At 43.6% G+C, this 25535-nt stretch overlaps 1 protein-coding gene across 2 annotated transcripts in view; it reads left to right on the top strand.

The window, feature by feature from the left end:
* The window catches only part of pde4d (phosphodiesterase 4D, cAMP-specific), a 197130-nt gene that overhangs the window by 119368 nt on the left and 52227 nt on the right, over nt 1-25535 (top strand). Inside the window, exon 1 of one of the 2 annotated variants that reach the window (XM_008291355.1) lies at nt 20263-21207. The exons of the other annotated variant lie outside the window; for it this stretch is intronic. Within the exon in view, the coding sequence (XP_008289577.1) occupies nt 21119-21207 (89 nt within the window). The 5' untranslated portion in view covers nt 20263-21118. Of the gene's footprint in view, nt 1-20262; nt 21208-25535 lie in introns of those variants that run through there. 2 annotated transcript variants of the gene reach the window in all.

Here is a 25535-nt window from a genome sequence, read left to right as displayed (position 1 = left end):
GAAAAACTACAAAGGACATCCCTGCAAAAATCAGAGCAGAACACACAGAGGATGCAGAGGAAGAACAAGGAGACTAGAGGACAGAGCTGGGTCCAGAGTAGACATAAGCCTCACTTCTATCATCACAGGCACGAGATTGCTGGATGAAACGATGGACGAGCTGATGGTACTAGTGAGGATTGGAGGGGACTTCCGTGCGTGTCCTATGTGTTTTGCAGAGACACGGCTACGGGATTTACCTCAGATGCTGTTATTACCATCAGCAGCTTCCAGATGGTTATTGCAGACAGGAAAAAAAAATCAGGAGTGGTAAGAAAAGAGGCAGATGCCAACATGTGGTGCCACTCTGGTCACGCTAATGTGAAGAAACATCTCTACAGGTATTGAACCGTCAGCCGTGGGACTACATCGATACCACATATCCAAGGATTATCCACATGGTATCTTCACTCTTTATCATTCCTCCCTCTGCTAACCCGGGAATTGTGTGTGGCATCATCCACTGTATAAGACTCCCGACTACAGGCCCCAGAGCTCGCTTGTATTCTTGTGTTTCATATCTTGTGTTCTTGTATAATTTTACAATTTCCTCGTGTTTGAACAACCGTTAGCAAGCAATATCTCTGGGGGTTGTTAAAGGATCATATACGAGACTTTGAATGTAAATATAGCAGGGAATTGATGTTTACAAGGTAAAGTTACAGTGGAGTAAAGCAACACTGTCCCTGTGTGTGTTGTAATCCAAGCATCTCTGATCTGAGTTTGTTTGCATGTGTGTCCCTTTGTTTAAAACATGTTGGACCTCCGCTGTATTTATCAAGAGACTAAATCAAATCAAGTTTATTGTCATGTTGCTGTACATACACAGTAGTGCAGGCAAGATGAGAGAGCGTTTCTTCAGGATTATTCAACCAGCAAGTTTTGTGGAATGCACGTCTGGGATAAGACACTAAACGTTCACTGTCTCCTGAAGGGGGCGCTGCGTCCATTCGTNAAACATGTTGGACCTCCGCTGTATTTATCAAGAGACTAAATCAAATCAAGTTTATTGTCATGTTGCTGTACATACACAGTAGTACAGGCAAGATGAGAGAGAGCGTTTCTTCAGGATTATTCAACCAGCAAGTCTTGCAGAATGCACGTCTGGGATAAGACACTAGACGTTCACTCGCTGTCTCCTGAAGGGGGCGCTGCGTCCATGCGCATCACCATTCGTTGAACATGGCGAACCTCTTCAGGTCCTGGTAGGTCTTCAGGGACACAAAGACAAATGATGGTGTGACGATGGTGAAGCCACAGATGCTGCCCAGAGCTAGCTGTCTCTCTGTCTGCATCCCCTCCAGCTGTATGTCCACCTGGGATGTTGTCATGGAGCCATGTTTCTGTTAAAGCAGACACACAGCAGTCCCTCCACTCTCTGTGGGTTTCTCTCAGCAAACGTAGCTCGTCCAGCTTGTTGTGGAGGGAGCGGACATTGGAGAGTAGGAGGACGGTCCTGCTGGTCTGGAGGGGTTAGCCTTTAGCCTAGCATGGATCCCGGCTCTCTTCATCCTCCTTTGTTTTCGTACCGTTTGCTCTTCCTTCTCTCTCGGGTAACTGCCGGCGTCGTCTCCAATTGGAATCCATGTTGGTGTAGTATTTCCACATCACAACCGATCGCTGCAATTCCAGCACCGTTCACTGTCCTGACGCCCAGCAAAGTCTTCTGGCCGCAAGTTTTGCGGAATGAACGTCTGGGATAGACAAGACACTCAAAACGTTCACTTTCATTGTCTCCTGAAGTGACCGCTACGTCTAGTAAGAGTGCAGTCTGGAGCGTTCAGCTGGTACCCCAAAGAAACTAAGTATTTTATTCATGTTCTTTACCTAATGTATGGGCACTCATCGTATTGCAACTCAGCGTGGGGATTTCAGCTGCTGTTTGTCCGTCCTCCCTGCTCTCATGTGTCTCCTCTGTTGTGTGTCCGGGTGAAACAGACACACAACAAGCGGAGCGCAGGAGGAACTGGTGAAGTGAAGACAATGTTGACAACAGCTATGAGAGTGTTTTATTATCCTATAGCGTGGGTTGTGGATCGAGTATTTTATTCTTGACTCTCATGTACACAAACTTTCTGGTTGTGAAGAAACTATAAGAGAGGGCCGACGCATCCATATTTTTGATACCAGTTGTTGGTTCTCTTGTGCGACATCCAGCGGTTCTGAATGTCAAACACAGAACCTTCAAAGTTAGTCTAATTCTGATAAAATTCACCCATGAACAAAGCCAAGAATCCTCACACTCCTGCACTCGGAGTCTCCTATCTGGGGCCTGTGATTAAAAGCCATCATTACCCGTCTATGGCCGTAATGAGGAGCACACACCTGTTTTTCACAGCTGTTCCCAATCACAAGCTGTCGTCCTTCACTCCCGAAGCTTTGGAGGTGATGACTATGCAACGCCATAAATCACCATCTGAGAATCAAGTCAACACGGAAGCATGCCTCATTAGAATCCGCTAACTGAAGGGAGTTGTCCTTTTACCCCTTGCGCTCAAAGTCCTGCGGCAGAAATGGGGCTTTAGTCACCGTAGCGTTCAGCCTGGCCTTTGGCGCTGACTTGCAATGCAGAACAAGTATAGCATGAGCTCATCATGTGTGCAGTCAAAGGACCCGGTAATGTCTGGCTTCATGAGTCAAGGGGCTTTTGTGTAGCTTACATACAGGCATGAGCTCACATGAGACAACACTCCTCCCAGTGCAGTCAGGTCTGCACATTCATTTGTGTAATATAAAAGGATGTTGGCTGGTTTTGTGTAGGTGTTATTCTCCATTTTCGTTTTTTTTTTTAGTTTGCAGATCCAATAATATACAGTCAGCCGCGGCTTGCCACATTGAGAAATGGGCCTGAGAGCTTGTGTATCCCTAATATCCTTAAAGCTTGTGTCTTTGCCGCTCACAAACCCACTACCTCTCCATAAATGTCAGCGCTGACAATTTGCGAATGGATGATGTTACATCTCCACCATCCTTTTCCATTAAAAGGATCTTTTGCCCCTTGAGCGAGACACTTCAAATACGTTCCTGAATAATGACTGACAGAGTGGACTGGGATGGTTATGAAAGAATCGTTGATGCTCTATTTCTGTCTTTTCCAGTAGTTTGTCACCAGGATCGATCATGCGTGCTATAAAGGCAGAAAACTGTCGAGATTGTAAACTGTAAAAACAAAAACGAAATGAAATCAGTCATTAAGCGTTTATTGTATTAAAACAATTAGAGAACGGCAAAACCCAGAGTATTGGATCAGTTCGGATGTTCAAATTCTCCTGGTTTAATTTGCGAGACCCTTTTATACCACATCGGATAACGCCGAGTGACATTTTAAGTGTTTAATAGTAGTGAGGAATATAAATTTAATGGCCACATGCGGTTGCTCTGGCTGTGAATCAGTGGAGCGAGGGAGTCGTTTTCCATATGCCGCTCTACCTGTGTGTGTCTGCCCTTTTTATTAAAGCCCTGCTTGTAGTCATATCTATGTGTCTGGCTTGGCTTCCCTGTCTGCTTCGCTGTTTGTCTGACTTTTTTTTTTTTAATAGATACACAAGAAACACGAGCTACATTTTAGTTGCATTTGCTTTGAGTCTGCTTTTTTTTTTTTTTGATTGCCACTCCATCCACTCACCCTGTCTGACATTTGAGTCTGAATGTACTATAACCTTTAGGACCAGAAGAGAGAACGGAGGAAGAAAGATGCAGACAGGTGGGTGAGACGGGAAGTTCATGGCTGGAATGAAAAGTTGGTGCAGTAATGTGTTTTGGTGTTGTGACTCTAGCAGAATTTAGACTTTGATATCAAGAATGTTGTCACAATCAGGGTTTAAAGGACATCAACTCATCTGACATCTAACCTGACAGCAGTGTTTCTGGAGACATTGAAGTTACAGTTACTGCAGTATAAATAGTATACATACATACACACAGCAAAAAAACATTCTATTTATTTAATTTCATACTATATATTGGCATATTGGGCTGCAAGGCGGAGCGGTGGTTAGCACTGTTGCCTCGCAGCAAGGTTCGCATCCCGGTGAGGACACCCGGGATCTTTCTGCATGGAGTTTGCATGTTCTCCCCGTGCAGCGTGGGTTCTCTCCGGGTTCTTCAGCTTCCTCACACACAGTCCAAAAACATGTTGAGGTTAATTGGTGATTCTAAATTGTCCATAGGTGTGAGTGTGCTTGGTTGTCTGTCTCTAAGTGTGGCCCTGTGATAGACTGGTGACCTGTGTCCCCTGCCTTCACCCTGAGTCAACTGGGATAGACTCCAGCCCCCCATGACCCTAGTGAGGATTAAGCGGTGTATAGATAATGGATGGATGTTGTCATATTACCCTGCTGTGCCTTGAGTTTTGCCCCACAAACATGTCTGCACGACACATAAAATGTGTTCATTAGTTACCACTTTGCTTCAGCTCTGTTCAAATGCTTGTGAAGGGATTTTGATGTGTGCTTTTGGTATTTGTCTTGTCAGCACTGCTTTTGATATAAGTCCATGTTTTTTTTGCTCCGGGTATGTATTTCATCAGCCCTTTTTCTAAAATTCAGTATTGACTTTCAGCGAAACTGAAGTGTTTATCGTTTTTGTGACCTTACAAAAAAAAAGTACAAGAGTAATTCCATTTGTTCATTTTGGGCCACTTGTCCTGGACAGAGAGGTGATAGGAACCAGTGGAGTGTGACCAGCCAGACATCCTGTAGCCTCGCCACCCTTAGCGGCGTTCGGTGCGATCCGGGGACATGTGGTCCCACCAGCGCGTCCTGTCTCTGCACGTATGTTCTGGGTTTCGCGTTCCCGAGCCACCAGGGATTATGTGATGCTTTTTGCAGCGGCAATTTTTGTCACATTTCTCCCTGACAACAAGCCGTGTCTCCTCTCAGTCGCTGTCACGCCGTGTTTTGACATCATCTGTGACATCACTATGATATTGCAGGCGTCTTTATTGAGGAGGAGGAGGAGGAGGGGAGCTCTGTGCATAGATGACAAAGGGTGGCAGTTATGTCGGGGAGGGGGGGTAGGAGAGGGGAGCTGAATATGGGAGGCTTGACTCCGATCAATAGACTTGCATTTGGATGGAGAGGGATGAAGACAGAGCAGTTTTCTCACCACTGCAGTATATTGATATACACTCACCACCATTCTCATTATTTCAGTGTGAGCGGGGGGGTGTAGGGGGGGCAGAAGGGGTTTCAGCAGTTACGTGCAATACGCCTCGATGCTTGTTTAAACGCACATTACACCTCAGTGCAGTTAATGATCATCCTGATAACTTCTCTCCCTCTCTGCTTTGTCTCTCTCCATTTCTTCTCTCTTTTTAGGTAAGTGACAAACCAGCAGAGATTTTATCTGAACATGAGGTACTTCAGAAGGTAATGCTGTCATTGATTTTTCTGCTTTGCGATGTGAGTCCTGAATAGTATATTTTTATGGCAGTAAAACTGGAGGCCTGAACACTCAACCTGAGTTATATTAACCATCTTCGGTGTCACATTGCTTTTTCTTGGCTTTTATCATAAGTGCAAGCCTATAGACATAATAGTGATAGGCATAATATATTACAGGGAGTCTTTCAACAAGTGACATCATTTTATTTTGATGCTCATCACTTGCCTTTAAGCTTGCCAGTCCATATAATGGGCCTATCATGAGCGCTATGTGTCTGCGCTGATTTCACCTAATGGTGGTGTTGTGTTTTGCTGCTAATCTGTTTATCTAATCAGATGCTGAGGTTAGGGGGTCTATCTCATTAACTTGCAGGATATTGATTTCCTGTGTTTAGAGCAAAGCGCTCCGCAGTAGCCGGCTTCTACATTCCCAGATGGGAGGAATGCAGGTTGCTTTCCTCATAGCTCATCAATCGATCCCGCCTCAGCTCAGGGTTGTTGTGCTCTGTGTGTGTATCATGCGTGTGTGTGACTGTGTGTGTGTGTGAGAGAGAGTGAATCGGTGTGCCTGCAGTCATGCCTGGATGCAAAAATAGCTACCAAAGCAAATTGATTGCTCGAGAGGCATGTTTTATGTTTAGAAACAGTTCAATAGAAAGACACAGAGATGGATGGTGTTGAAAAAGATTTTAGTTAATAGCACTGTTTTAGCACTCTTCCTCTAGACAGGCGATAAAAATATGAAACCCCGTGTAGTAGAAGACATTTCAAATCAATGCTCGGAGCTAACTTTGAAACACACGTGCATTCATTCACAATATTTGCAATCAGTAGATGAGTAGTAAGGCTGATGTGATATTATTTCTTTGTTTACCGTAAAAAAAAAAGGTGCAGGTTAGATCCACAAGCCAGAGGCCGCAGGGGCTCACAATCCGACATTCAGCACTTGAGCTAAACTTGCCAAATCTCCCCGTTCAGCATCGCTCACGCAGCACGCAGGGGCATAAAAAGCTTTCATGCTACAGAAAAGCCCCAATACCAGTTTTAGGGCTCTAGAAGGGAAAGTGGATCTAAGGCTACTTCATCATTTCAGTGGCTCCTAACTGCCCTTGCTCGTGGTCTCCTCACACTTAATGGATCAATTTGATTGTAAATGTGGCGTCTCTGCCGCTCTGCTGCTAGGCAGTGTTGTAGTAAATGTATCGTCACTCCCGGTGTCGTGAGCGAGATTGTGATAAATGCGTGGGAGTGGCTTCTCTTGCATGGAGAACATCAGTGTGAACGTGTGCCATTTACTGCATTGAGGGTGGTGTGTGTGTGTGTGTGCTTGTGTGAAAATGTGTGTGAGGGCAATGCGTCATTCTGCGACTTGCAGAAGCCCAGGAGCTCCCCTTTGGTAGCTCCCATGCTGTTTCTATCTGTTATGTAACTATGCTGTTCTCATGTTCTCACACTGTTGCCCTTTCTCTCTCTCTCTCTCTCTCTTTCCTTCCTCATCCCTCTCTACTTGTTGTTTATGTGCATGTGCTGTATGTGCAGAGTATAGCAATTTTTGGAACCTTAGATGGGATTTATGGGGGATGTTTTGTGCTGATGCAAGGCTCGGAGCCACGATGCAGCAGACGGCAACTTGTAGCGGCGTCCAATTGATATTCCGTTTGTTCTGTGGTTTTCTTTTTTGTCTCTGCTTTGCCGTGCGTCTCTCTGTCTGTGCCTTCCTTTTAGTATAACTGTCTTTCCGTCTGTGTGTTCATGCATCCATCCCCACCCACTCATCCTCTGCAGCGCACCTTCCTGTGATACAGCTGGAGTCACAGTTAGAGAAAACAGGATTTTTTTTTTATGAGCGCTCCCTTTATACCAGTCGCTTACAAGAGAATTCAGTTGTACGCAAGGGAGCTCTTGCTTCTCCTATAAAGAAAAATCATACAGAGGGATTATATTTTTGATGCTCTGGAAAGGGTACAAAAAAGGGGAATAAATTCAAATCTGGACTATTTAGCAATTAGAGGATAAAATATTATCAGAGGAATTTTTTTTTTAGATGTTTAAAACATGGTTTAATCTGCATGCTAAGCACCTACTGTGAGGTTTTCCCGATGAATGAATTTAAATGTGTTTAATTAGTTAAACTGCGGTTATCTAATCAATTCAACACGACGACCAACCAGATGATGCCTGCAGCCGGCCAGGCTTGCTCACTAGCTGACCCACTGTACATGAGTCTGCTATGGTAATCAGCTAGTTTACAGTCAGTGGGAGCAGGTGTTTGTCAGCGTGGCATATCCATTACCTTTGTGGGCAGTTTTAATGATACCAGTAACATGATACTCTGTTGATCTCTGGAGGGAAACTCGCTATTTGTTTGCGCCTCTCGATGGACGTCATTGTGTCGCGTCACGTACCGCGGCGGGAAGGTGCACCTGGAGCTGCCAGTTCTGTTGTATGTGAAGGAAAAAAATATGTATACGTCCATGTATATGCGTCAAATTAATGGCTAAATTTTGTTATTAGGTCGGTTCTTTGACATTAGCTGAATTCAGAGAAGAAAGAAAACATGTGTAGGTATTAACATTTCTTTAACATCTCTGTGCCGGTATCAGATCCCACTGTTAGATTTAAAAGGTGCCCCGCTGACCTTTTACTAGCGCTGTGAAGTTTTACATATAGGTCTCCTGTTTTATTTGCCTCGCACAAAGACGCACAAACATGTGGGTGACGCAACACGCGGCGCTGCCAATGGTTTCGCCCACTGATCTACAGGTGGTGTGAACGCACCCAGAAATATTGCAGACACTGCTGGCTAGTAATCATGTAGGTCTGAAACACTTAAAATATCATGTTTTCATGGCTTTGTGCCCACCGGGTATTTTATTTCCCAATGCAAGTTGTGGAAAAGATATTTTTAGCATTATTCCTGTGATGAAGTTTGCGTCAGAGCCAAGATGTCGATTGGGCTGAATATTTGATGTCCACTTGCAATCAAGTTTTTTAACATCAGGTGTTGTCATTTTTTGTTTGTAGCGTTACCCCGCTGGCATTTAGCAATCCTAGAGGAATTAATATACAAAGGAGGCATCTGTGATTTTATTCCTGCAGGCACGACTCTTAGTGGTGATGCTTTTAATTTTGAGTAAGAATGGAAACGAGGAGCAGATTTTATTTTATTTTACCTTTATTTAACCAGATAAAAGACCCACTGAGATCGAAACCTCTTTCACAAGGGTGACCTGGCCAAGAAAGGCAGCAGCACACAAATAATCACAACAAAACAATCACAAAATAACCATTAAAATATGGAAAGTGTAGACAGTAAGCAGATGAAGTGCAGGAGTGATGACTTCAGTAACATTTTAAAACACAGATAAAGCAGAAGAAGTGCAGGAGCGATGACTTTGGTAACAATTTAAACAAAGGCACTGCTGAGATCCTTTAGGAAAGCACGAAAGGCATCAAGGGACATAAGTTCTGACATTATTATACTAGAATACCAAGTCAAAATTCTGAAAACAGTGCTTATACTCTATCGTAAGTATGTTTAGAGTAGACTACCGGAGCTCATAAAATCAAGTCACGTGTGGAGATATTCAGTGTCACATTTGGAACCACGAACCTATCGAAACATCCTGATCTGTACGTCAGAGAATTTATATCGCAGCGTTCACAACCTGAACTATACTTTCCTGTGTCGGTTCGTAGCGGCGCTCCACGTGCACATTCACAAAAGCCACCTAAGCCTGCTCAGGCTATCGCAGCAATAGCTCATAACGTCACAAAGCGATCTGGGTGCCGCTGATAACGGCTCCCGGCGTCGTCGTCCGTCCTGCCAACATGTAGCCGCGTGCACGTTTCCTTTGAGCTCCACCTGATAGCTGAAATCTCCTGAATGTCTTCCCACAATATCGAGGGAGGATGTCGAGCAGGAGAGAAAAACCGACAGCCAAAACTGTATCCGAGGCTTTTTCAGAGGCTCACAAAATATGACAAAAACTGACATGAAAGTCCTCACGAGGCAACGGCTTGAGTGAGTTTTCATAACGCGGTTTTAAAATACTTTAAGGCTGCATTCCTCTGTTTCATGTAAGGTGGATATTTTTCATATATTTATTACACCTTGGCTCTTTATTATTTGCATTATTTGTCAGTAGGAATGCAATACTACCCACGATATTGTTTTTTTAAATCATTATTATTACTTGAAGGCTCCATCCCAGGTTTTTTCCAAATAAAAAGAGTTGATGCCGGAATACTTTCATTTCATTACTTTATTATTTGCTTTGCTACCCGGCATCATCATCATCATAGCATTTTTTCTAGTGGTGCTGGTACCAAATTTGTGGTATCGTGACATCCCTCGTTTTTTGCGGAAAGACTTCACACGTTTATCGACTGGGAAAGCTCATTATGCTGTCATTGTCACATTGATTCCTCCGCCCACGTGCATAACACATCTGAAATGCAGAGCGTTCACAAACGTTCCCCGGAGGTTGTCGAAAAAAAATGTCTCTCCCTGGAAACGTAGAAAAATCAGTAACCGCAGAAGATGATGTCGGTTTTTTGCAGAGAGCGTCTATAACACTTCATTATAAAATAATTCCTCGGATGCGCCGAGCAGCAGGGAGTTTTTATATAACACACATCTGAGGGTGGAATTTTCCTCAACAGTCTCAGTTTCAGGGGGTGAATACCTGTCAGTGAGGAGAGGAGAGGGTTCCACACTTGGACGAGATCTGCTTGCCCAGAAGTCAAAATTTCTGTTGATCCACCAGATGTTTTAAAGCTCCCAGTAAAGGCTGCTGCTTTTGATCTCATGTTAGAACAATTCAGAGCTGTGGTTTTCTCTTCTCACGTGTTCGTCGCCCTCAGGTAACGCAGGAAGGCATGAAATCTGGCTGCACACACCCCAGTCGTTCATATTTGCATGTTTTCAACAACGCATATGCAAAACAAACTCTCTCTCTCAGGACTGCTGTCTGCTCTTCTGGCCTCAACATGTGTTTGTGTTTAAGTGCTCTCCCCCCATTAAGCAAAGTTTATTTTATTGAGAAGCATTCTTCATTTCTTCAGCCAGCTCTCTTTACAACAACAACAACCACAAGGCTGTCTTTACTTTTTTTTTTTTTTGGAGACTGAAGGAGCTGCTTTCAGTTCAGCAGAGGATGTCGGAAGTTCACCTTGCCAGCCTTAACTGGCACCAGCCTCGCGCCGGTTTCAAATGTAACACGCCGTCGAGCAATTGCCGCTCACCCACACATTGACTTTTATAAAATCTTTACACGTCTTAAAAAGTCCATTTCCCTTCCCGTCCCGTCTGCAGCTGAAACACTGCGTCTTATAAAACATTTAGTGGGGCTGCCTCCACTTTAGGTCTCTTCTTCTGCTACCATTAGTCCGTTTGTCTCCTCGGCTGTTTTCTAACACGAGGCCGTGACCCTCCTGCTGAGGGGTTCCCAGCGTGCCGACAGGTTTCATGCGGGGACGGTGAACAGCGGCTGAACGAGAGGGGGGGTGAAAGTTTGACTTTTAAATGTCATGGGAGCTATGACAGCAGACAGGGGTGGCGTGCTCATCGCTGCCTGCTCCTCAGCCTTTCTTATCATATCCAGTCATGATGGTAACAAAACACGGGTTACAGTTAACATGAACGACCACAACTATTAGTCTGTTGACCCAGAGTGCTTTCCATTTGAGGTTAAATAATAACCTCACACATTTACAAAGAAGAGTAATAGTGCATCTCAAATGTTAAGGTTAATACCTCATAATATTCTAGAAAGAAGCCCAATGATTTCAGTCAAGAAAAACCGAGCGTCTCTCGGATTGAGAATTAATTTCTGACATTTGAATATGAGATTGGCACAACGGAATTGCAATCACAGTCTGATTATGGAAGTGATTTTTTCCAGCTCAGCTACACAACAGTTCATCATTTTGGCAGGTTTTACTTCAAGTGTGGATTGCTCTAGTAGAAATCCACCTGTCTGGGGACAAACGTAGTCACATATTCTGTGAATCTGTGGATAAAACTTAACATAAGGGGGCTGGGGCTGCAAGGTGGCGCAGTTGGTAGCACTGTTGCCTCACAGCAAGAAGGTCGCCGGTTCGCGTCCCAGTGGGGGAATCTTTCTGCGTGGAGTTTGCATGTTCTCCCCGCGTGGGTTCTCTCCGGGTTCTCCGGCTTCCTCCCACAGTCAAAAAACATGTTGAGGTTAATTGGTGATTCTAAATTGTCCTGTGATAGACTGGCGACCTGTCCAGGGTGTCCCCTGCCTTCGCCCTGAGTCAGCTGGTCAGCTGGTGTATGGATGGATGGATGGATGGATGGATAAGGCTATAGCTGGTTGAGCTGGTGATCCATGTACTGGGGCTGTAGTCCCTGACGCATCGGTCGTGGGTTCGAATCCAGCCCATGGCCATTTGCTGCTCCCCCATTCTTCTCCCCACTTTCCTGTCTCCCTCTCTACTGTCCTGTCAAATGAAAGGCCAAAAATAAATAAATAAATAAATAAACTTAATATGAGGAAGAGCTGACAATCACTCCATAAAGCGGTAAAATGAATTATGCAGTTTATTGTCCTTTTTTATCGGTTGTTTGAGAGCTCGTCATTCATGCACGTTAAATGCAGTTTATTCTTTTATTTAGTCTCCAGTTAATGTTTTTTTTTTTGACTTTATAATTTGATGACAGTGCACCCTAGTGGTTTTGTTGCACATTTTTTCAAGTGTCTGTCCTTGGTGATGGTCCCTTGCATGTTAATAGTTCAGCAAATAATGCCAAATAAGGGTGGCGTGTTTTTACTTTTGTGTTCGCTGCCGCTTTGCTCGCAGTGTTTCACTCCAAACTAAAATATGACCCCTTTATGAAACTATTTGAAAGGGCGTGTGCTGTTGTGTGTGTGAGTAGAGTTCGGTGGTTTCCTCCGCAGTGTGCAGACAGAATGTCACAGGCTGAGCCATTTTCAGAGCGATTTTTTTTTTTTTTTTTTTACAGCCTGCAAGCCTCGTCCTAACGTACAATTACTTTAACAGTTTAATGTCACACGAGTCCCCCCACAGTGCTCTATCCTACATACTGCTCCCTCTTCATAATTCATGCCTTTTAATGGAATTTAGGCCAGAGAAAAAAACAAGAGAGAAAGAAAGAGAGAGAGAGCCTTACAGCTAATTTCCATTACACCGATTTCAATATAGTCACATCGTCATCGTCTCTTGTTCATTTAGAGAATTTTCTGGTACATCTCAGTGGCTTTAGTGCGTATTTTCCTTTATCTCGTCCTCTTCTTCTCTTTGTGGCCGTTTTTAGCCTTTTAACGCTGTATTAATTGTAAAACTACGATTCCGCCCCGCTCTGACCGGCTGTGACCCACGGTGTTGACGCCGAGCAAAAGCAAACAGAAGGCGAAGTCTAAATGGTATCAGCGACCTGCTAAAAGGTATCCGATATCTGCTGAAAAGATATCGCTCCAAATCCATTTTGAATGCCCGTTTTGTGAGTTAAAAGCAGTTTAAAAGAAAAATCTCTCGAATATGAGGCATTAACTATGCATGGTAGCACGGTGAATAAATGAAACCGCACAAATAAGAGAAAAACGGAGGATTCCAGTCGGCTCCGGTTTCATCTGAACTGCTTAAATACCTGGAAATGAACGATAAGCTTGTAATAAATTAGACGCATTGCCTAAAAACAAAGTGCGTTCAACAGGATCCGAGTTTGGATTTGTTCTTCGCTGGGTGTTAACAGCAGATGTGTGTTTTCCCCTGAGCCTACAGTAATTACCATATCACCAGAGGTCATCACTGGGCCATATCATCCCTCTGAGGAGCTACTAATCGCACCCAGATAGACACCAGGTTCATCCAGTGCCGTGATTAAGGCTCAGACTACTCAGACAGTGCAGGGGGGAGCCAGTCGAGCGCTGTTGGCTGCAACAGTGACACAACGTTGGTGCAATGCAGGAAAAGTCTATTTTTGGAGGGGTTGAGCAACAGAACTGACACCATGGCTGGGAATTGGAGGTATCGGGTCGGATACGTACAGATATTGATGAGCGTGAGAGCGGGAGCAAAGCTATAGATCGGCACGGCAGGGTTACAGACATTGAGAAACAGGTAGTTGCAAGAATGAGAACGCGTGCGGCCGGAATTTACGCTTTTAGCAATATTCTGTCTTTTCTTTTCTGTGAATAATATTTCCTCCATCCGTAACAACAATAGTTCTGAAAAAGTACCTCACCACAACAGATAAAGCAACAGGAAGTCAGAGTGGAGCTGTTGATCACATGAAACTACTTACCTTGGTGATGTTCTGTAGAAATAAGCAGTATGAGCTAGAGCAAAAAATAAAGCTCCGTGAATGTGACTTAATGTTGATTTAAATGTGATACATGCATCACAAGTCAGGTTTAATGAATTCAGTTATGTGTGAAATTTACACGGCTGTCCAAAGGTTCTTACATCTTCAGTTCACGCAAAACATCAGAACTGGGGAAGCTATTGGCCAATACAGCATCTTTTAACTGTGTTATTTTTACTCACTGTAGGCTTTTTACTCCAATATAATGTTTATAGAAACAGCACAGCAATGGAGAAGAAGTAGATAGAACTCCAAAATGTTTTCTGTGCAGTGTGAAACAGTTGTACTACTTCTGCTACGACTACTACTACTACTACTATTACTACTACTACTACTACTAATAATAATAATGATGATAATGATAATAACAATAATAATAATAATAATAATAATAATAATAATAAAGTTGAAGTTCTTCGATTTGATTATTTATTTTTCCAAAAATTTAAAAACCTTGACTCAAGATATACATTTTTCCATGCACCTACAGTTATTGCCAGTGCTAGTAATATAGTGTTGCTACATGCTGTTGATATTTAACTTTTACAAGGTTTCTGTATAACCTGCAGTTCAATACAGTTCAGCTAAAAAGTCCCAGAATTTTTGTCACAGCCGTTGGTTGGAACTGAGTCACTAACGGCTTCATGGTTACGCAAAGAAATGCAGATTTTTTTTTTTACTAAATCTAGATAATTCAAGTGGATTATTTTTTAAATGAAACATAAAGTGATTTTGATTAAACATCTCGATTTTTAAGTTTATGTTTGATAACTTTTTATCATCCAACAATTTTATTTTTACAGTGTCTGGTTTAGATAAGGATCAGTGGTTAGCACCGTCGCCTCGCAGCATAAAGGTCATGTTCGCGTCCCAGTGAGGACACCCAGGATCTTTCTGCGTGGAGTTCTCTCCGGGTTCTCCGGCTTCCTCCCACACAGTCCAAAAACATGTTGAGGTTAATTGGTGATTCTAAATTGTCTGTAGGTGTGACTGTGAGTGTGCTTGGTTGTCTGTCTCTAAGTGTAGCCCTGTGATAGACTGGTGACCTGTCCAGGGTGTCTCCTGCCTTCACCCTGAGTCAGCTGGGATAGACTCCAGCCCCCTGTGACCCTAGTGAGGATTAAGTGGTGTATAGATAATGAATGGATGGATGGATGGTTTGGATAAATACTTTGGTAATTAAAAGAAAACCCCCAAATCTTTCAAACCCACCAGTGGGTTTTGGGGTTCAAAAAGTTAATACTGTTAATGACAACTCTGTTCCATTACCTGCATTAATTGTACTAATATCATTATAAAACATCAGCAGATTATGGCATAATGGCAAATAAATAAAAAAGTCAAACAACAAAAACATAGCTCGACTTCGCTGTGAGCTCTCTGCATGTGCAGCAGTGCACAGTGGTGACTGGTGGAGGCAATAATAAGCCCTTGTTCCTGAATGTGGATACAATAGTCATCTGACTGGTGAGCAGTGAAATTTTATGACACTCTAACTAGCGTGCTCCAGAGTCACCAGCTTAGGAAATGTACTCACCCCTGTGGGGCGAATGGGTGAGCTTAATTTGATGGCCCGGGCACAAAGCGCTCGTTGAAATGTGCAGTGCAGCATTTACGCTCTAATGGCAGCAGATCAGAAGCACAATGCTGGCAATTGACAGAACACTTGATAATTATTGTGATCTTTAGCCTGAACATGCACATTCATATATCTGTAACAGTTTGTGGATGAGGAGGCAGGTCACTTTGGACACCCTGTATCACCCCAATTAGTGCATTTGTTGCCACGAAGCCGCTGAGGCTGAAGGAAATTTCTCAAATGCTTCGCTGCATAAGAACTGAATGTGCATGTGCCGCTGCATTTCATCGAGCCAAAACGCTTTCAGAATGGAGGGGGGGGACTTGTTTCCCATTAATTCTTTGTTTCCTACAATGCCATGAAGCTGGAGAGGTTGGCCGACTTGCTAAACATCCAAAAAAAACGGACCAAAATCTTTGAAAATGTTCCCATTATTACTCTTAATAAAAAGGAAATGGGATCGTATGGGACACTTCATTTACCAAGCTGGCTGCGTAACTTCTCAGAAAAGTAGAAGGAAGGAACACACCATGTTTACACAGCTGTAATTCCCCTGTGTGATTAGCTCATCTGATAAAGATTCAAGATTTCAAACGGCAGAACAAAGAAGGAATCCGCTCCGCATAGCTCGTCTGCGTTTGTCAGTTATGCGGGCACACCTGTGAATCTTGTGACGTCAAGTGGGAAATACCAAAGTCGGCAGTAAATCCTGCAGCTCTGCAATTAGTGCTTTATTGAAAGCAGGTGCAGTGGAAACGTCCACCGACTACATTTGTGCTCAACAAACATTCATTGGACGATAAACGCGTAATATTCTTTAGGCTGCAGTTAACGAATAAATAAACCCTTAATGCTTTAGTATGAAGAAATGAACCAGTTAAGAATGTTATACAGGTCAAATTGATTTGGTGTCTATTGTGCAGCAAGCAGTAAATGTTAATCTCCCTCCCCTAATGTTAGCCAATGCAGTATTTGAACAGTAGTGTTTAAGTACAAAGTGTTCAAGTGCACTTAAACCCTTGTTAGTACACGCTGTATTGGCAGGTTTTAAGGAAGAAATTACAGCGTGTGTTTACTGCCGCGTGCACGACGTTTGATGTCAGTATCGGCACTTTAAAAACCGGCAGAATTCACGTCTACGTAATGGGGGATAATGAAGGTATCGGGGAGAGGAGCAGTTGATTATTGCGCCGACTGATAGCGAGACCCATCCTCACCAGATGGTGTCATAGTGGGGATTGCCTCTGGTAATGGACCGCTGATATTTCAGTCCCATCTGTACCTGCTCTCACCAAACAGCCTCGCGAAGCAGTCAAAACAGATATCACCGTTTTACAATAGCGGTTTTTAACTGGATGTTCATGATGCTTTTAAACCGTGGCCCTCCATCCAATTGAGATGATTTGTAAATGAAGGCAGATTTAGTCTTTTTTTTTTTCTGTAATGCTGTGAAAATTGAATGCGGTAAATTAAATTGTGACGATGTGTTTACCAGTCGTGTTTAATCTATCCGTATGTTGTTCGGTGTGAGTTTTCTGAGGAATTCTTGTGTCTAGTTGATTGACAATTAAACTGTTAGTGCCTACATCTTCCTTTACGCTCAATATTCTCCGTATTTTAATATGTAATTAAGTACACTCTAATCCTAATTAAACTGCTGTCAAATTTAGCGTATTTTTTCCGAGGAGCATTTATTTTCCTGTGCTTATACTGTTAGTAATTTCAGCCTGAGCACAGTCATAATATTGGCACAGTCATAATAGTGGGTGTTCTTATAGCAAATAGCGAGGCGCGGTAAGGAAGTTTTTTTTTTTTAAGCAGTAGACAAATCTTGGTAATGTTCTATAAATCATATTAGAGAGCTTAAATCAAACATATTCAAGGATAATCTTTTGTCAGTTTTCTACTGTTAGTCACACTCAAGAATATATTTTCTAGCCTTACAAAATACATCATAAAAACGAACTATCTGATCAGCAAAAGATGTGTCTCAGCATATGTTCTGTGCGTAAACACCACTAACTACAGCTGCTGCTTTGTTGTAATGCAGCATTTTTTTTGGCTAATAAATGAAGTCCCCTCCCTTCCATCTTTTGGTCTGCCTTAAAATCAGACTCGTAAAAAAAAAAAAAAAACCCTTCTTCACTCCACAAGTGAGGAATTTTTTGGCCACTTAAACATTCTTCACATTCTACAAATGGCCCTTGAAGCCTCCGTGTCCCCATTAGATGTGGGAATCTAATTACAAATATCTGATTTGAAGGGGGAATGAGTTAACCTTTGCTGAAATGCCACTGCATAACCATCTGTGAATGGCAAGGAGGAGGACCGGGCCTGAGGCATTTCCACGGCGACATACAGAGTGATGGACAGTTTGGCCTACCTCAAAGGAACAATGCGATGAGGCCCAGTTGTCTGTCAATCTCAAGAGAGATTTGCTTTCCTATTTAAATGTAAAATATGTGGGAGTTTCACATTAACACGAGTAGCTGGCTGAATGGATGTGCCGACATAGATTCTATTCTTCTTTTAATTTGCTAATTGTGGTGCAGAAATGTCATTTGGCTGCACGAGCGGTTCTAATGTGCGGCGAGGTGTCGATGCACAATGCGGTACGTTTATGGCCTGTCGTGCTACAAAGCTTACAGTTGCATTCCTTAGCAGGTTTTACAACCTCGTGACTTCTGTTGCTTAGAAAACACCTGGAGCTAGAAGCAGTCGCAGGCCGTGCTGTCGGACCGGCGCAGTGACTCGACTGTAGATGTTGTGCAGCCTCCTGCTCTCTGGACAATCGATCTGCAGAAAAATGAAGGAAAGTACTTTGCTAAATGTCAGTACACATGAGATCGATACGTACTTGTTCCGTTGTGTAATCTGGCCCCTTTCCCCCCCTCAGATGCCCAGTTACAGAGACGGACCACTAATGGAAAAGGCCTCCTGATTCAAATATGATGTGATATTTTGTGGATGGGAAATACGTTGTTCTTGGGGGGGTGATGATACGCTAACGCTGCTTTACGTACTATGTGTGTGTGTGAGCTTTATGTCGACCGCATATTGTTGTGTCAAGGTCTCTGCGTTCCTGCGTCACAGCTGCATTTCATTTCATAGTTCATCAGTCTTACCTTTTCATGTTGCCGCTGCACTTTCACCCTTCAATCTTTTTTTCTTTTTCTCATGATAAGATTTTTTTTTTTCTAAAGCTGCTGGCATGTGCGTCTACTTTAACTCTCTGCCATACCTTCCCTCTCTGTCTCTCTTTTGCTATCACCCTTGCTTTCTATATCGACACTATTTGTTTCTGCCTTTACACTCACTTCATTTTTTATTTTTTTCCCTCTCTCCTCTAGTCTCTCTCTCTCAGGTTGCAGGATGAGTCATGACAGCTCACCAGTGTTGGGCAGAGCAGGGGCCGACAACCCCCCAAAGCAGAGACTAAAATCATGCAATACTACTCTAACACATAAGCACTGGAACGTATATTCTGTTATTAGATCTCTGGTCGCGGTTTCCGTACGTATGCAAGACGTCTGGTGAGATCCGAGTGACAGATGGAGAGTTGATGTTTTCTGCGAGTGTACATTATGAATCACAGGTGCTTCAGTGTTTTCTAGCTGCTTTGCTTTAAAGACACTTGAAATAAATTTTTTTTTTTACTCCCTGTTGTTCCCTAAACTGTAAAGCCTGCCCCTCCACATCCACTTATCCCCCTCCGGGAGTTGCATTTCTGTCTGTTTTCCCCCTACGAGCAGATTCCTTCAGCGCTCCTCCACCCTGTTTCGAGAGTGGCTGTTGTGGCAGAAGGTGCAGGCTTACAGAGGCTGTGAGGTGGTTTGACTTTTGGCAGGAGTTGAGAAGCTGCTGACGTGTGTGTTGGGCAGGATGTGTGTAAGAAGCAGTGCTGGATCCTGTTTTTCAGACCGCAGCAACTGGAGCTTAGCCACAGCTATGGTTTTTATAATGTAAAACACACACACACATAGACACACGCACACACACACAACCTTAGTGTGCTAACCCCAACCTCGACTCATAACTTCCTTGCCAACACCAATCATGCAACACAGAAATGCCCGATTTGATACGTGCACGCAGAGTCAGTCCAACACGTGCAGGCAAACGCAGAGACAGACGTGCTCTAAATTACACTGAATTTAACAAATTGTAGATTTATCTGTTATCTTCATAAAAGACACTATGACATTTACTCTTTCTAATTGCTGTTTGGCTTATAGGGCGAATTACAGGCTCCATCTGGAGCCCGAAGCCGCTGGTGTAAGAACAGAGGAATGCATTATACCGCAGTAGGGCAATGACATCCTGTATAACAAGTTTCTTGAAACAAACAAGCCTTGAGAGGCCCCCCTGCATGCTCTCAACGTCACACACGCGCACACACACACTATATGCTGTGCATACGCACACACGTGCAGTGAAAAATACGTTGGCATTTGCCGTGTGGCTAGAAATGTTACGGTTCACTGGCGTGCATGCAGACACTGGAGACAGACAGAGGGCGTGCATAGGGCAGCGAAAAACAAACTGACATGGCAACAGCAGTGCTTGCGTTGTTATGATGGAGGAGGGCTATAATAGAGACAAACACACGCCGCTCGAGAAAAGAAGAGTTGAGCAGAAGATTTAAGGGGAGGAAATGAAGGGAATTACTTCTGTCAACACTTTTGCGTTATTGCTTATATGCACCAGAGGCTTTCTATGTCACTATGTGCTCTCCTGTGTGTAAGCAAATTGTACATGTGCAGACCTGTTCCTCTCTGAATGAAGTGCTAAGAGGATCAATAGGTTTAGCTGACTGTACACGGCAGACACACCTATTACACAGGATCAGGACATCCCACTGACTGGAGCGAGGAAGGAGGAGGAGGAGGAGGAGGGAGGAGGAGGGAGACGACCGGCAGCCAAACAGAGAGAAGGGGAGACACTGAAGAGACGCTTCACTGTGTGTTTTTTTTTTTCTCTCTCTCTCTTTACTTCCTCACTTCCCTCCATGGGAGGTTGTGAAAGGGCAGAACAGAGAGGGAGACACAAAATCAGAGAGACAAAGGGGGCAAAGCCGAGAGGATGAAAGCGAATGTGAGTGTGTGAGTGACTCTGTGGGTAACATGCTCTGTCATGCTGGTGTGACTACCGCTGCCTCTCCGACCGGCGTCGCTGGCTGTCAGGAAAAGGAATGTTTTCCGGAGAAATGAGCCCCTGAACCGGTTCACCATGTGGATGTGGGACAGCAATTTCCAAACCTTTGCCGGAAGAATCCCACGGAAAAAAGAGCAGCGGCCGGAGAGCTTAGCTGGTCTTGCTGGGTGGCCGCCTGTGTGCTCGCACTGCTGAGACTCTCTTACTTAAAAAACTGAGTTAACTCTGAGCTTAAGTGTGCTTCCAGTTCCTTCTAGTTCATGTTTCTTTTTTTAGTCACCACTTTTATTGGGATTTTTATTTACCCTCTGGAACTCAGTGGATTTTATGGTGCTATATAGTTAGATTTTTAACATTGCCTTGTTACATATAGGCCGGCTCTTTTTGTAATCATGCCCTAGGACCAAACACGTGAGGCTGGAAGTTCAGAAGGGGCTCTTTCACCGGAGGACTGCTCTGAATGTGTGCATCACACCAGTGAACTTTACTATGGAACACTGTATTCTGTGCTGGGGCCTACAGATATTGGGGGGCAGTGTCTGTGGAGCTAAATAGGTAGGGGGACGAAAAGTTAACAGGAAGGGCAATCAGTCCTGAAACAACATCGGTATGAAGCCTGGGCAATGTCCAGGTGTCCCCAGCGATAGGTCCATGATGCACCTCAGCCATTTTCCTTTTAGGAGGCACTCCTGGATATGGTGAGTATTGGTAGTGTTGATGCTTGAGATGCATGTGTGTGTGTTCTGTTTATGCTGTTGCTTTATTGTGTCCCCACAGGAGCGTGTTCACGAGTTCATTTAAAAAAACATACAATTGTGAATTGGCGTATTAATCTGTCGGCATGCTTGTTGTTTTTATAGCATAGTAAAAGTCCCTTTCACGCTAGCCAAGCTCAGCCCTGTGTCACTTTTTTTTTTCTTCCAAGCTTGGCTCTGATGTATTCAGGGGAAATTTATTGTTAAATGGGCCAGACATTTCCTGTCATTTTCTCCCACACAAAATGCTTCACTTGATCCATAAACGTGAGGGCAAGTCAGAAACGGCACAGACATACTGTGATACTGAGGCTGCGTTTCACGGGTTGGAAAAAATATTTTGATAAAAGTGCTGTGTTGTTGGGTCTTGCTTTGATTAGTCATACTTAGGCTGGGTATCTTATGGGAATAGTTGTCTCCCAGCTATGCTATAAACTGGGAGGGACGCAGAGCAGCAGTCAGTGATGTCATCAGAGTGGGCTGCGGATATGAGCAAATGTTCGTAGTTCCAACAATGTTTTTTTTTGTTTTTTCTCAGTTGTTTGAGTTTTTTTTATGACAATCAAGCAAAAGATATTTAGTCAAGTGTCACAACCTTAAACAAGCACCACCTCATAAAGACTTTCTGGCTTAAATATTGCGAGAACAGAACCATTTACTGACATTTCCAGCAGAGACGGTGAAAGAGAGCTGCTGAGATGTAAACAGATCACAGGAGAATAAATGTGGAGAAACAGATGAACAGCGTACAGACGTCACGGCACACAAGAAAACACACATGAGCGCGTCCGCCCAGCTATTCAGACTTACTCATGTACACACACACAGGCAGAAACAGGGCTGGCCTCTTAGTCAGGAAGCAGATTACAAAGGAAATATTCCTTGTAATCTATGAACATTGTGTAAACAGATACACAGCAAAACATCCTGGTTCTTGTCTCTCTCCTCTTGACACTGTGGGGATTATCGTACATGTGCTGCAAGGCTGTACAAACACACACTCGGATGCAATAATAGGTGACTATAGTGTGACTTTAGGATGAGTGAGCCTTCAGTGCTAAGTCATGTTTTTAACCACAGCGGCTTCACTCTGTTTAAGAACACTTGTACATAGAGTGGATAGCTAGAATTAAAAAATTTCCAGAGTAATTAAAGGTAAATAGCAGTGAGTTCTATCACAAATATCATACGAATGGTAAAGAGAGCGAAATTATATTAACACACACCGGCTTTGATACAGTCTTTCCCTTGTTTTTGTACGTCTTTGATTAATTTGAGAAAAATCTTCACTAAAAATCTGCTGGAATGTATTGTGTTGCCAAATTGGAGGGGTGTAGCAGATCTACTGAGTGTTGGGAGAGCAATTTAGGGCTGTCAGAGTTGTCAAAATGAAGCATTAGTCTGAAAATGGGAGATGAGCCTGTCAGACTCCATTTAAACCTCAGGCAGGATTTTTTTTTCTTTTCTCGCTTTCTCTACACAGTAAATCTACGTAACACGTCTGTATTGGTGTGTGTGAGTAAAGAGGAGCTTTCAGGAGGATCTGTGTTATTCATTGCACCTTTATAATGGACTAGTCCTCGTCTGCCTGTGTCAGACCTGTGGTGTACAAGTCAAGTACCACTGAGAGAATAAGGCTTAGAGAGATAACGAGAAGATAAACAGATTTCTGTCTGAGATTTGCGTCCATATATATATATGCGCTCACATAGACATACATGTGCAAGTGGATTTGTTGAAAACTTTGAAAACAACACATTTGGCCTTGTTCATGTAACACACTATAGAAGTCATAGAAGAACTAGAGGTGTAGTCAACCAAAGAAAATGTTCCTCCACCAGTTGATTGGTCATTGGGAGAAAAACAGCAACAACAAAACAAGTTGGCCACAATGCACTGAGTGCTCTCTACCTGCTCACCTTATTAGCTTAAATGCACCATAAACAAACCTGAAAAGCTAGTCTTTGTAGCATATGAAATCAGAGTCATGTAGCTATGTTGTACTTTTGATAACAACAGACTCAGCACTGACCAGCATGCACTCACCCACATGCGAATGGTTTCCGAAAACACACCTAAAATCAGCTGGTGATCCAGTAGATGAAACTCTATGTTGGTTGTAGAGCCGTGATATGCGGCAGGTGGTAGAGCGGGTTGTCCTCCAATCGCAAGGTTGGTGGTTCAATCCCCCGCCCCTCCACAGTCCTTGGGCAAGACACTGAACCTGAAGTTGCTTCCAATGGCAGGCAGCTCCTTGCATGGCAGCTCCGTCGCCATTGGTGAATGAATGGGTGTGTGAATGGGGGAATGAGAAACACATTGTAAAGCGCCTTGGGAAAAAAGTGCTATATAAGTGCAGACCATATGCAAACTGCATCATTTAAATTCAATGTCAGTTTTATTTCTACAGCATAGCACCAATTCACAACGTATGTCCCCACAATCACAAAGTATGGTGAAGACAAACTACTCAGAGAAACCCTCCGAAAAAACGACATTTTCTTTCAGTTCCCTTTTGAGCAAGCACTAGGCAACAGTGGGAACAAAAAAAAAGACTTTACCAGGCCATCCATTTTTAAAAACATGTAGTCACACCAGCCACTTCTTCACCGTGGTTCCAATAAGTCTGCAGCCAACCGAGTGAACAATCAGGAAGTGTAAGCATAGAATAACTCAGACCTTGCAGTCTCCATTCGATGGGTGAGAAAACAGAGTGTTCTCGACACTGTCCATTTTCCACAGGTAGTCTGTTATTCCCGCTGCCAAAAATAATAGATTAATTCTGAAATGCCATCGATGCAGTGCTTTTCTGCTTATGAAACTAACAGCGGCGATTGTCCAACCAATGAGAATTTGGCCAGCTTAGAGCATATTGACCCACCAGTCGATCTGGAGACTGCAGCCCTACCAATAACATTATCCTCTCTCTCTCTCTTGCCATCAGCCTTTTTGAATTAGGGGCCTCACCACATTATTGTGTTGTTATTTTTACACCGAGCTGTATTGATCACCACGCTGCTAGTCTGCCTGCATATGTATGGAGACACTATAAGCTACTGATTTTATTCTCCATTTTTGAATGTGCAGGGTGTTCCCTCCAGACCCGCAATGAATAAACTGAGATGTATGATTGTCTAAACTTCATTAAACACTAACCAGAAAGGAAATGAAAAGTGTGTGTAGTAATCCAATTAAGTGAATCCAGTGCCTGAGAGACCAGAGAGAGGGAATAGACAGGGCTATATTTAGAACAAAGATTGGAAATGCATTGCTCCATTGCTTTTCTCTTTCCCCAGCTCTACTAAATGTTGGCGGTTGTGTGGTGCCAGTGGATAATCAATGGCTTCAATGTGGAATTTCGGTGCCTTTTTCGCGCATTTTCATATCATGTGTGATTCCCTGAACCCCTCTTCTCTCGCGCCCTTCCTTGCTCTCGTCGGTCCCGAGGGTGGCTTCCTCAGACGCGCCGCGTTTTGTCGCTACAATAACAAGACACAAGGCGTTGTTATCTCATTTCTGTGAGGCGTTCTCCCACTGCACATTGTCATTGATTCTGGTGTTGCCGGGTCAATCTCAGCCAAACTTTAGATTGCTTTCTATCACTTTGTTGGGACTGAGGTGGAGATTTTAAAATGGGCTTTTTGGAGACAGCAGAGACCCGCTGTCAGTTTTGAGGAGACAAAGTCATCAGTCACTGTTGTCCCAGAGAACCACCGGCACCGAGTGTGTGCTCGTGTGTGTGTTTGTGAGACCTACACAGCCACAGCACACCTACAGCATCAATCTCTGCCAGCTCACTGGACAAGGTGATGCTGATGTACTCAGCCTTATTAAGGGTGCTCCCCATTCACTCCCCCCCTGCTAGAAAGGCCTCACAGTCTAGCACTCCTTTCTTAACACCTTTTCTTACACTGCATTCTCCTGGCTGCTTTGTGTGTGTGCAGTGAATGAAATGATTGATATCCACTCTGGGCTTGTACACAATGCAGAGATTGTTTTGCACTTTACAGTGCAAATTTAGAGCATCCTCAAAGGAAAAATGACTGAAAGACATACAGTGACAAGAAACCTGTGGGTTCGCTGCGTTCAGATACAATAGATTCCAATTTGGCTGTGACGCTTGAAGGTGTGGACAAATGTCTACTTGTTTCTCCGCCATATTACCGGCTATGAGTTGATTGGCGTTATGTGTTGCAAGGTGGACTAGTCAGCGACACAGCCAACTCCTAACATGCAGGCCAAGGAGCTCTTGTTGGTCCCATAGACTGTAT

Source organism: Stegastes partitus, unplaced genomic scaffold (genome assembly GCF_000690725.1).
Source record: "Stegastes partitus isolate 25-593 unplaced genomic scaffold, Stegastes_partitus-1.0.2 Scaffold739, whole genome shotgun sequence".
In the NCBI taxonomy this organism is placed as follows: domain Eukaryota; kingdom Metazoa; phylum Chordata; class Actinopteri; family Pomacentridae; genus Stegastes; species Stegastes partitus.
Note: the sequence above shows the minus strand (reverse complement) of the source record. Positions and strands in the feature narration are given on the sequence as shown.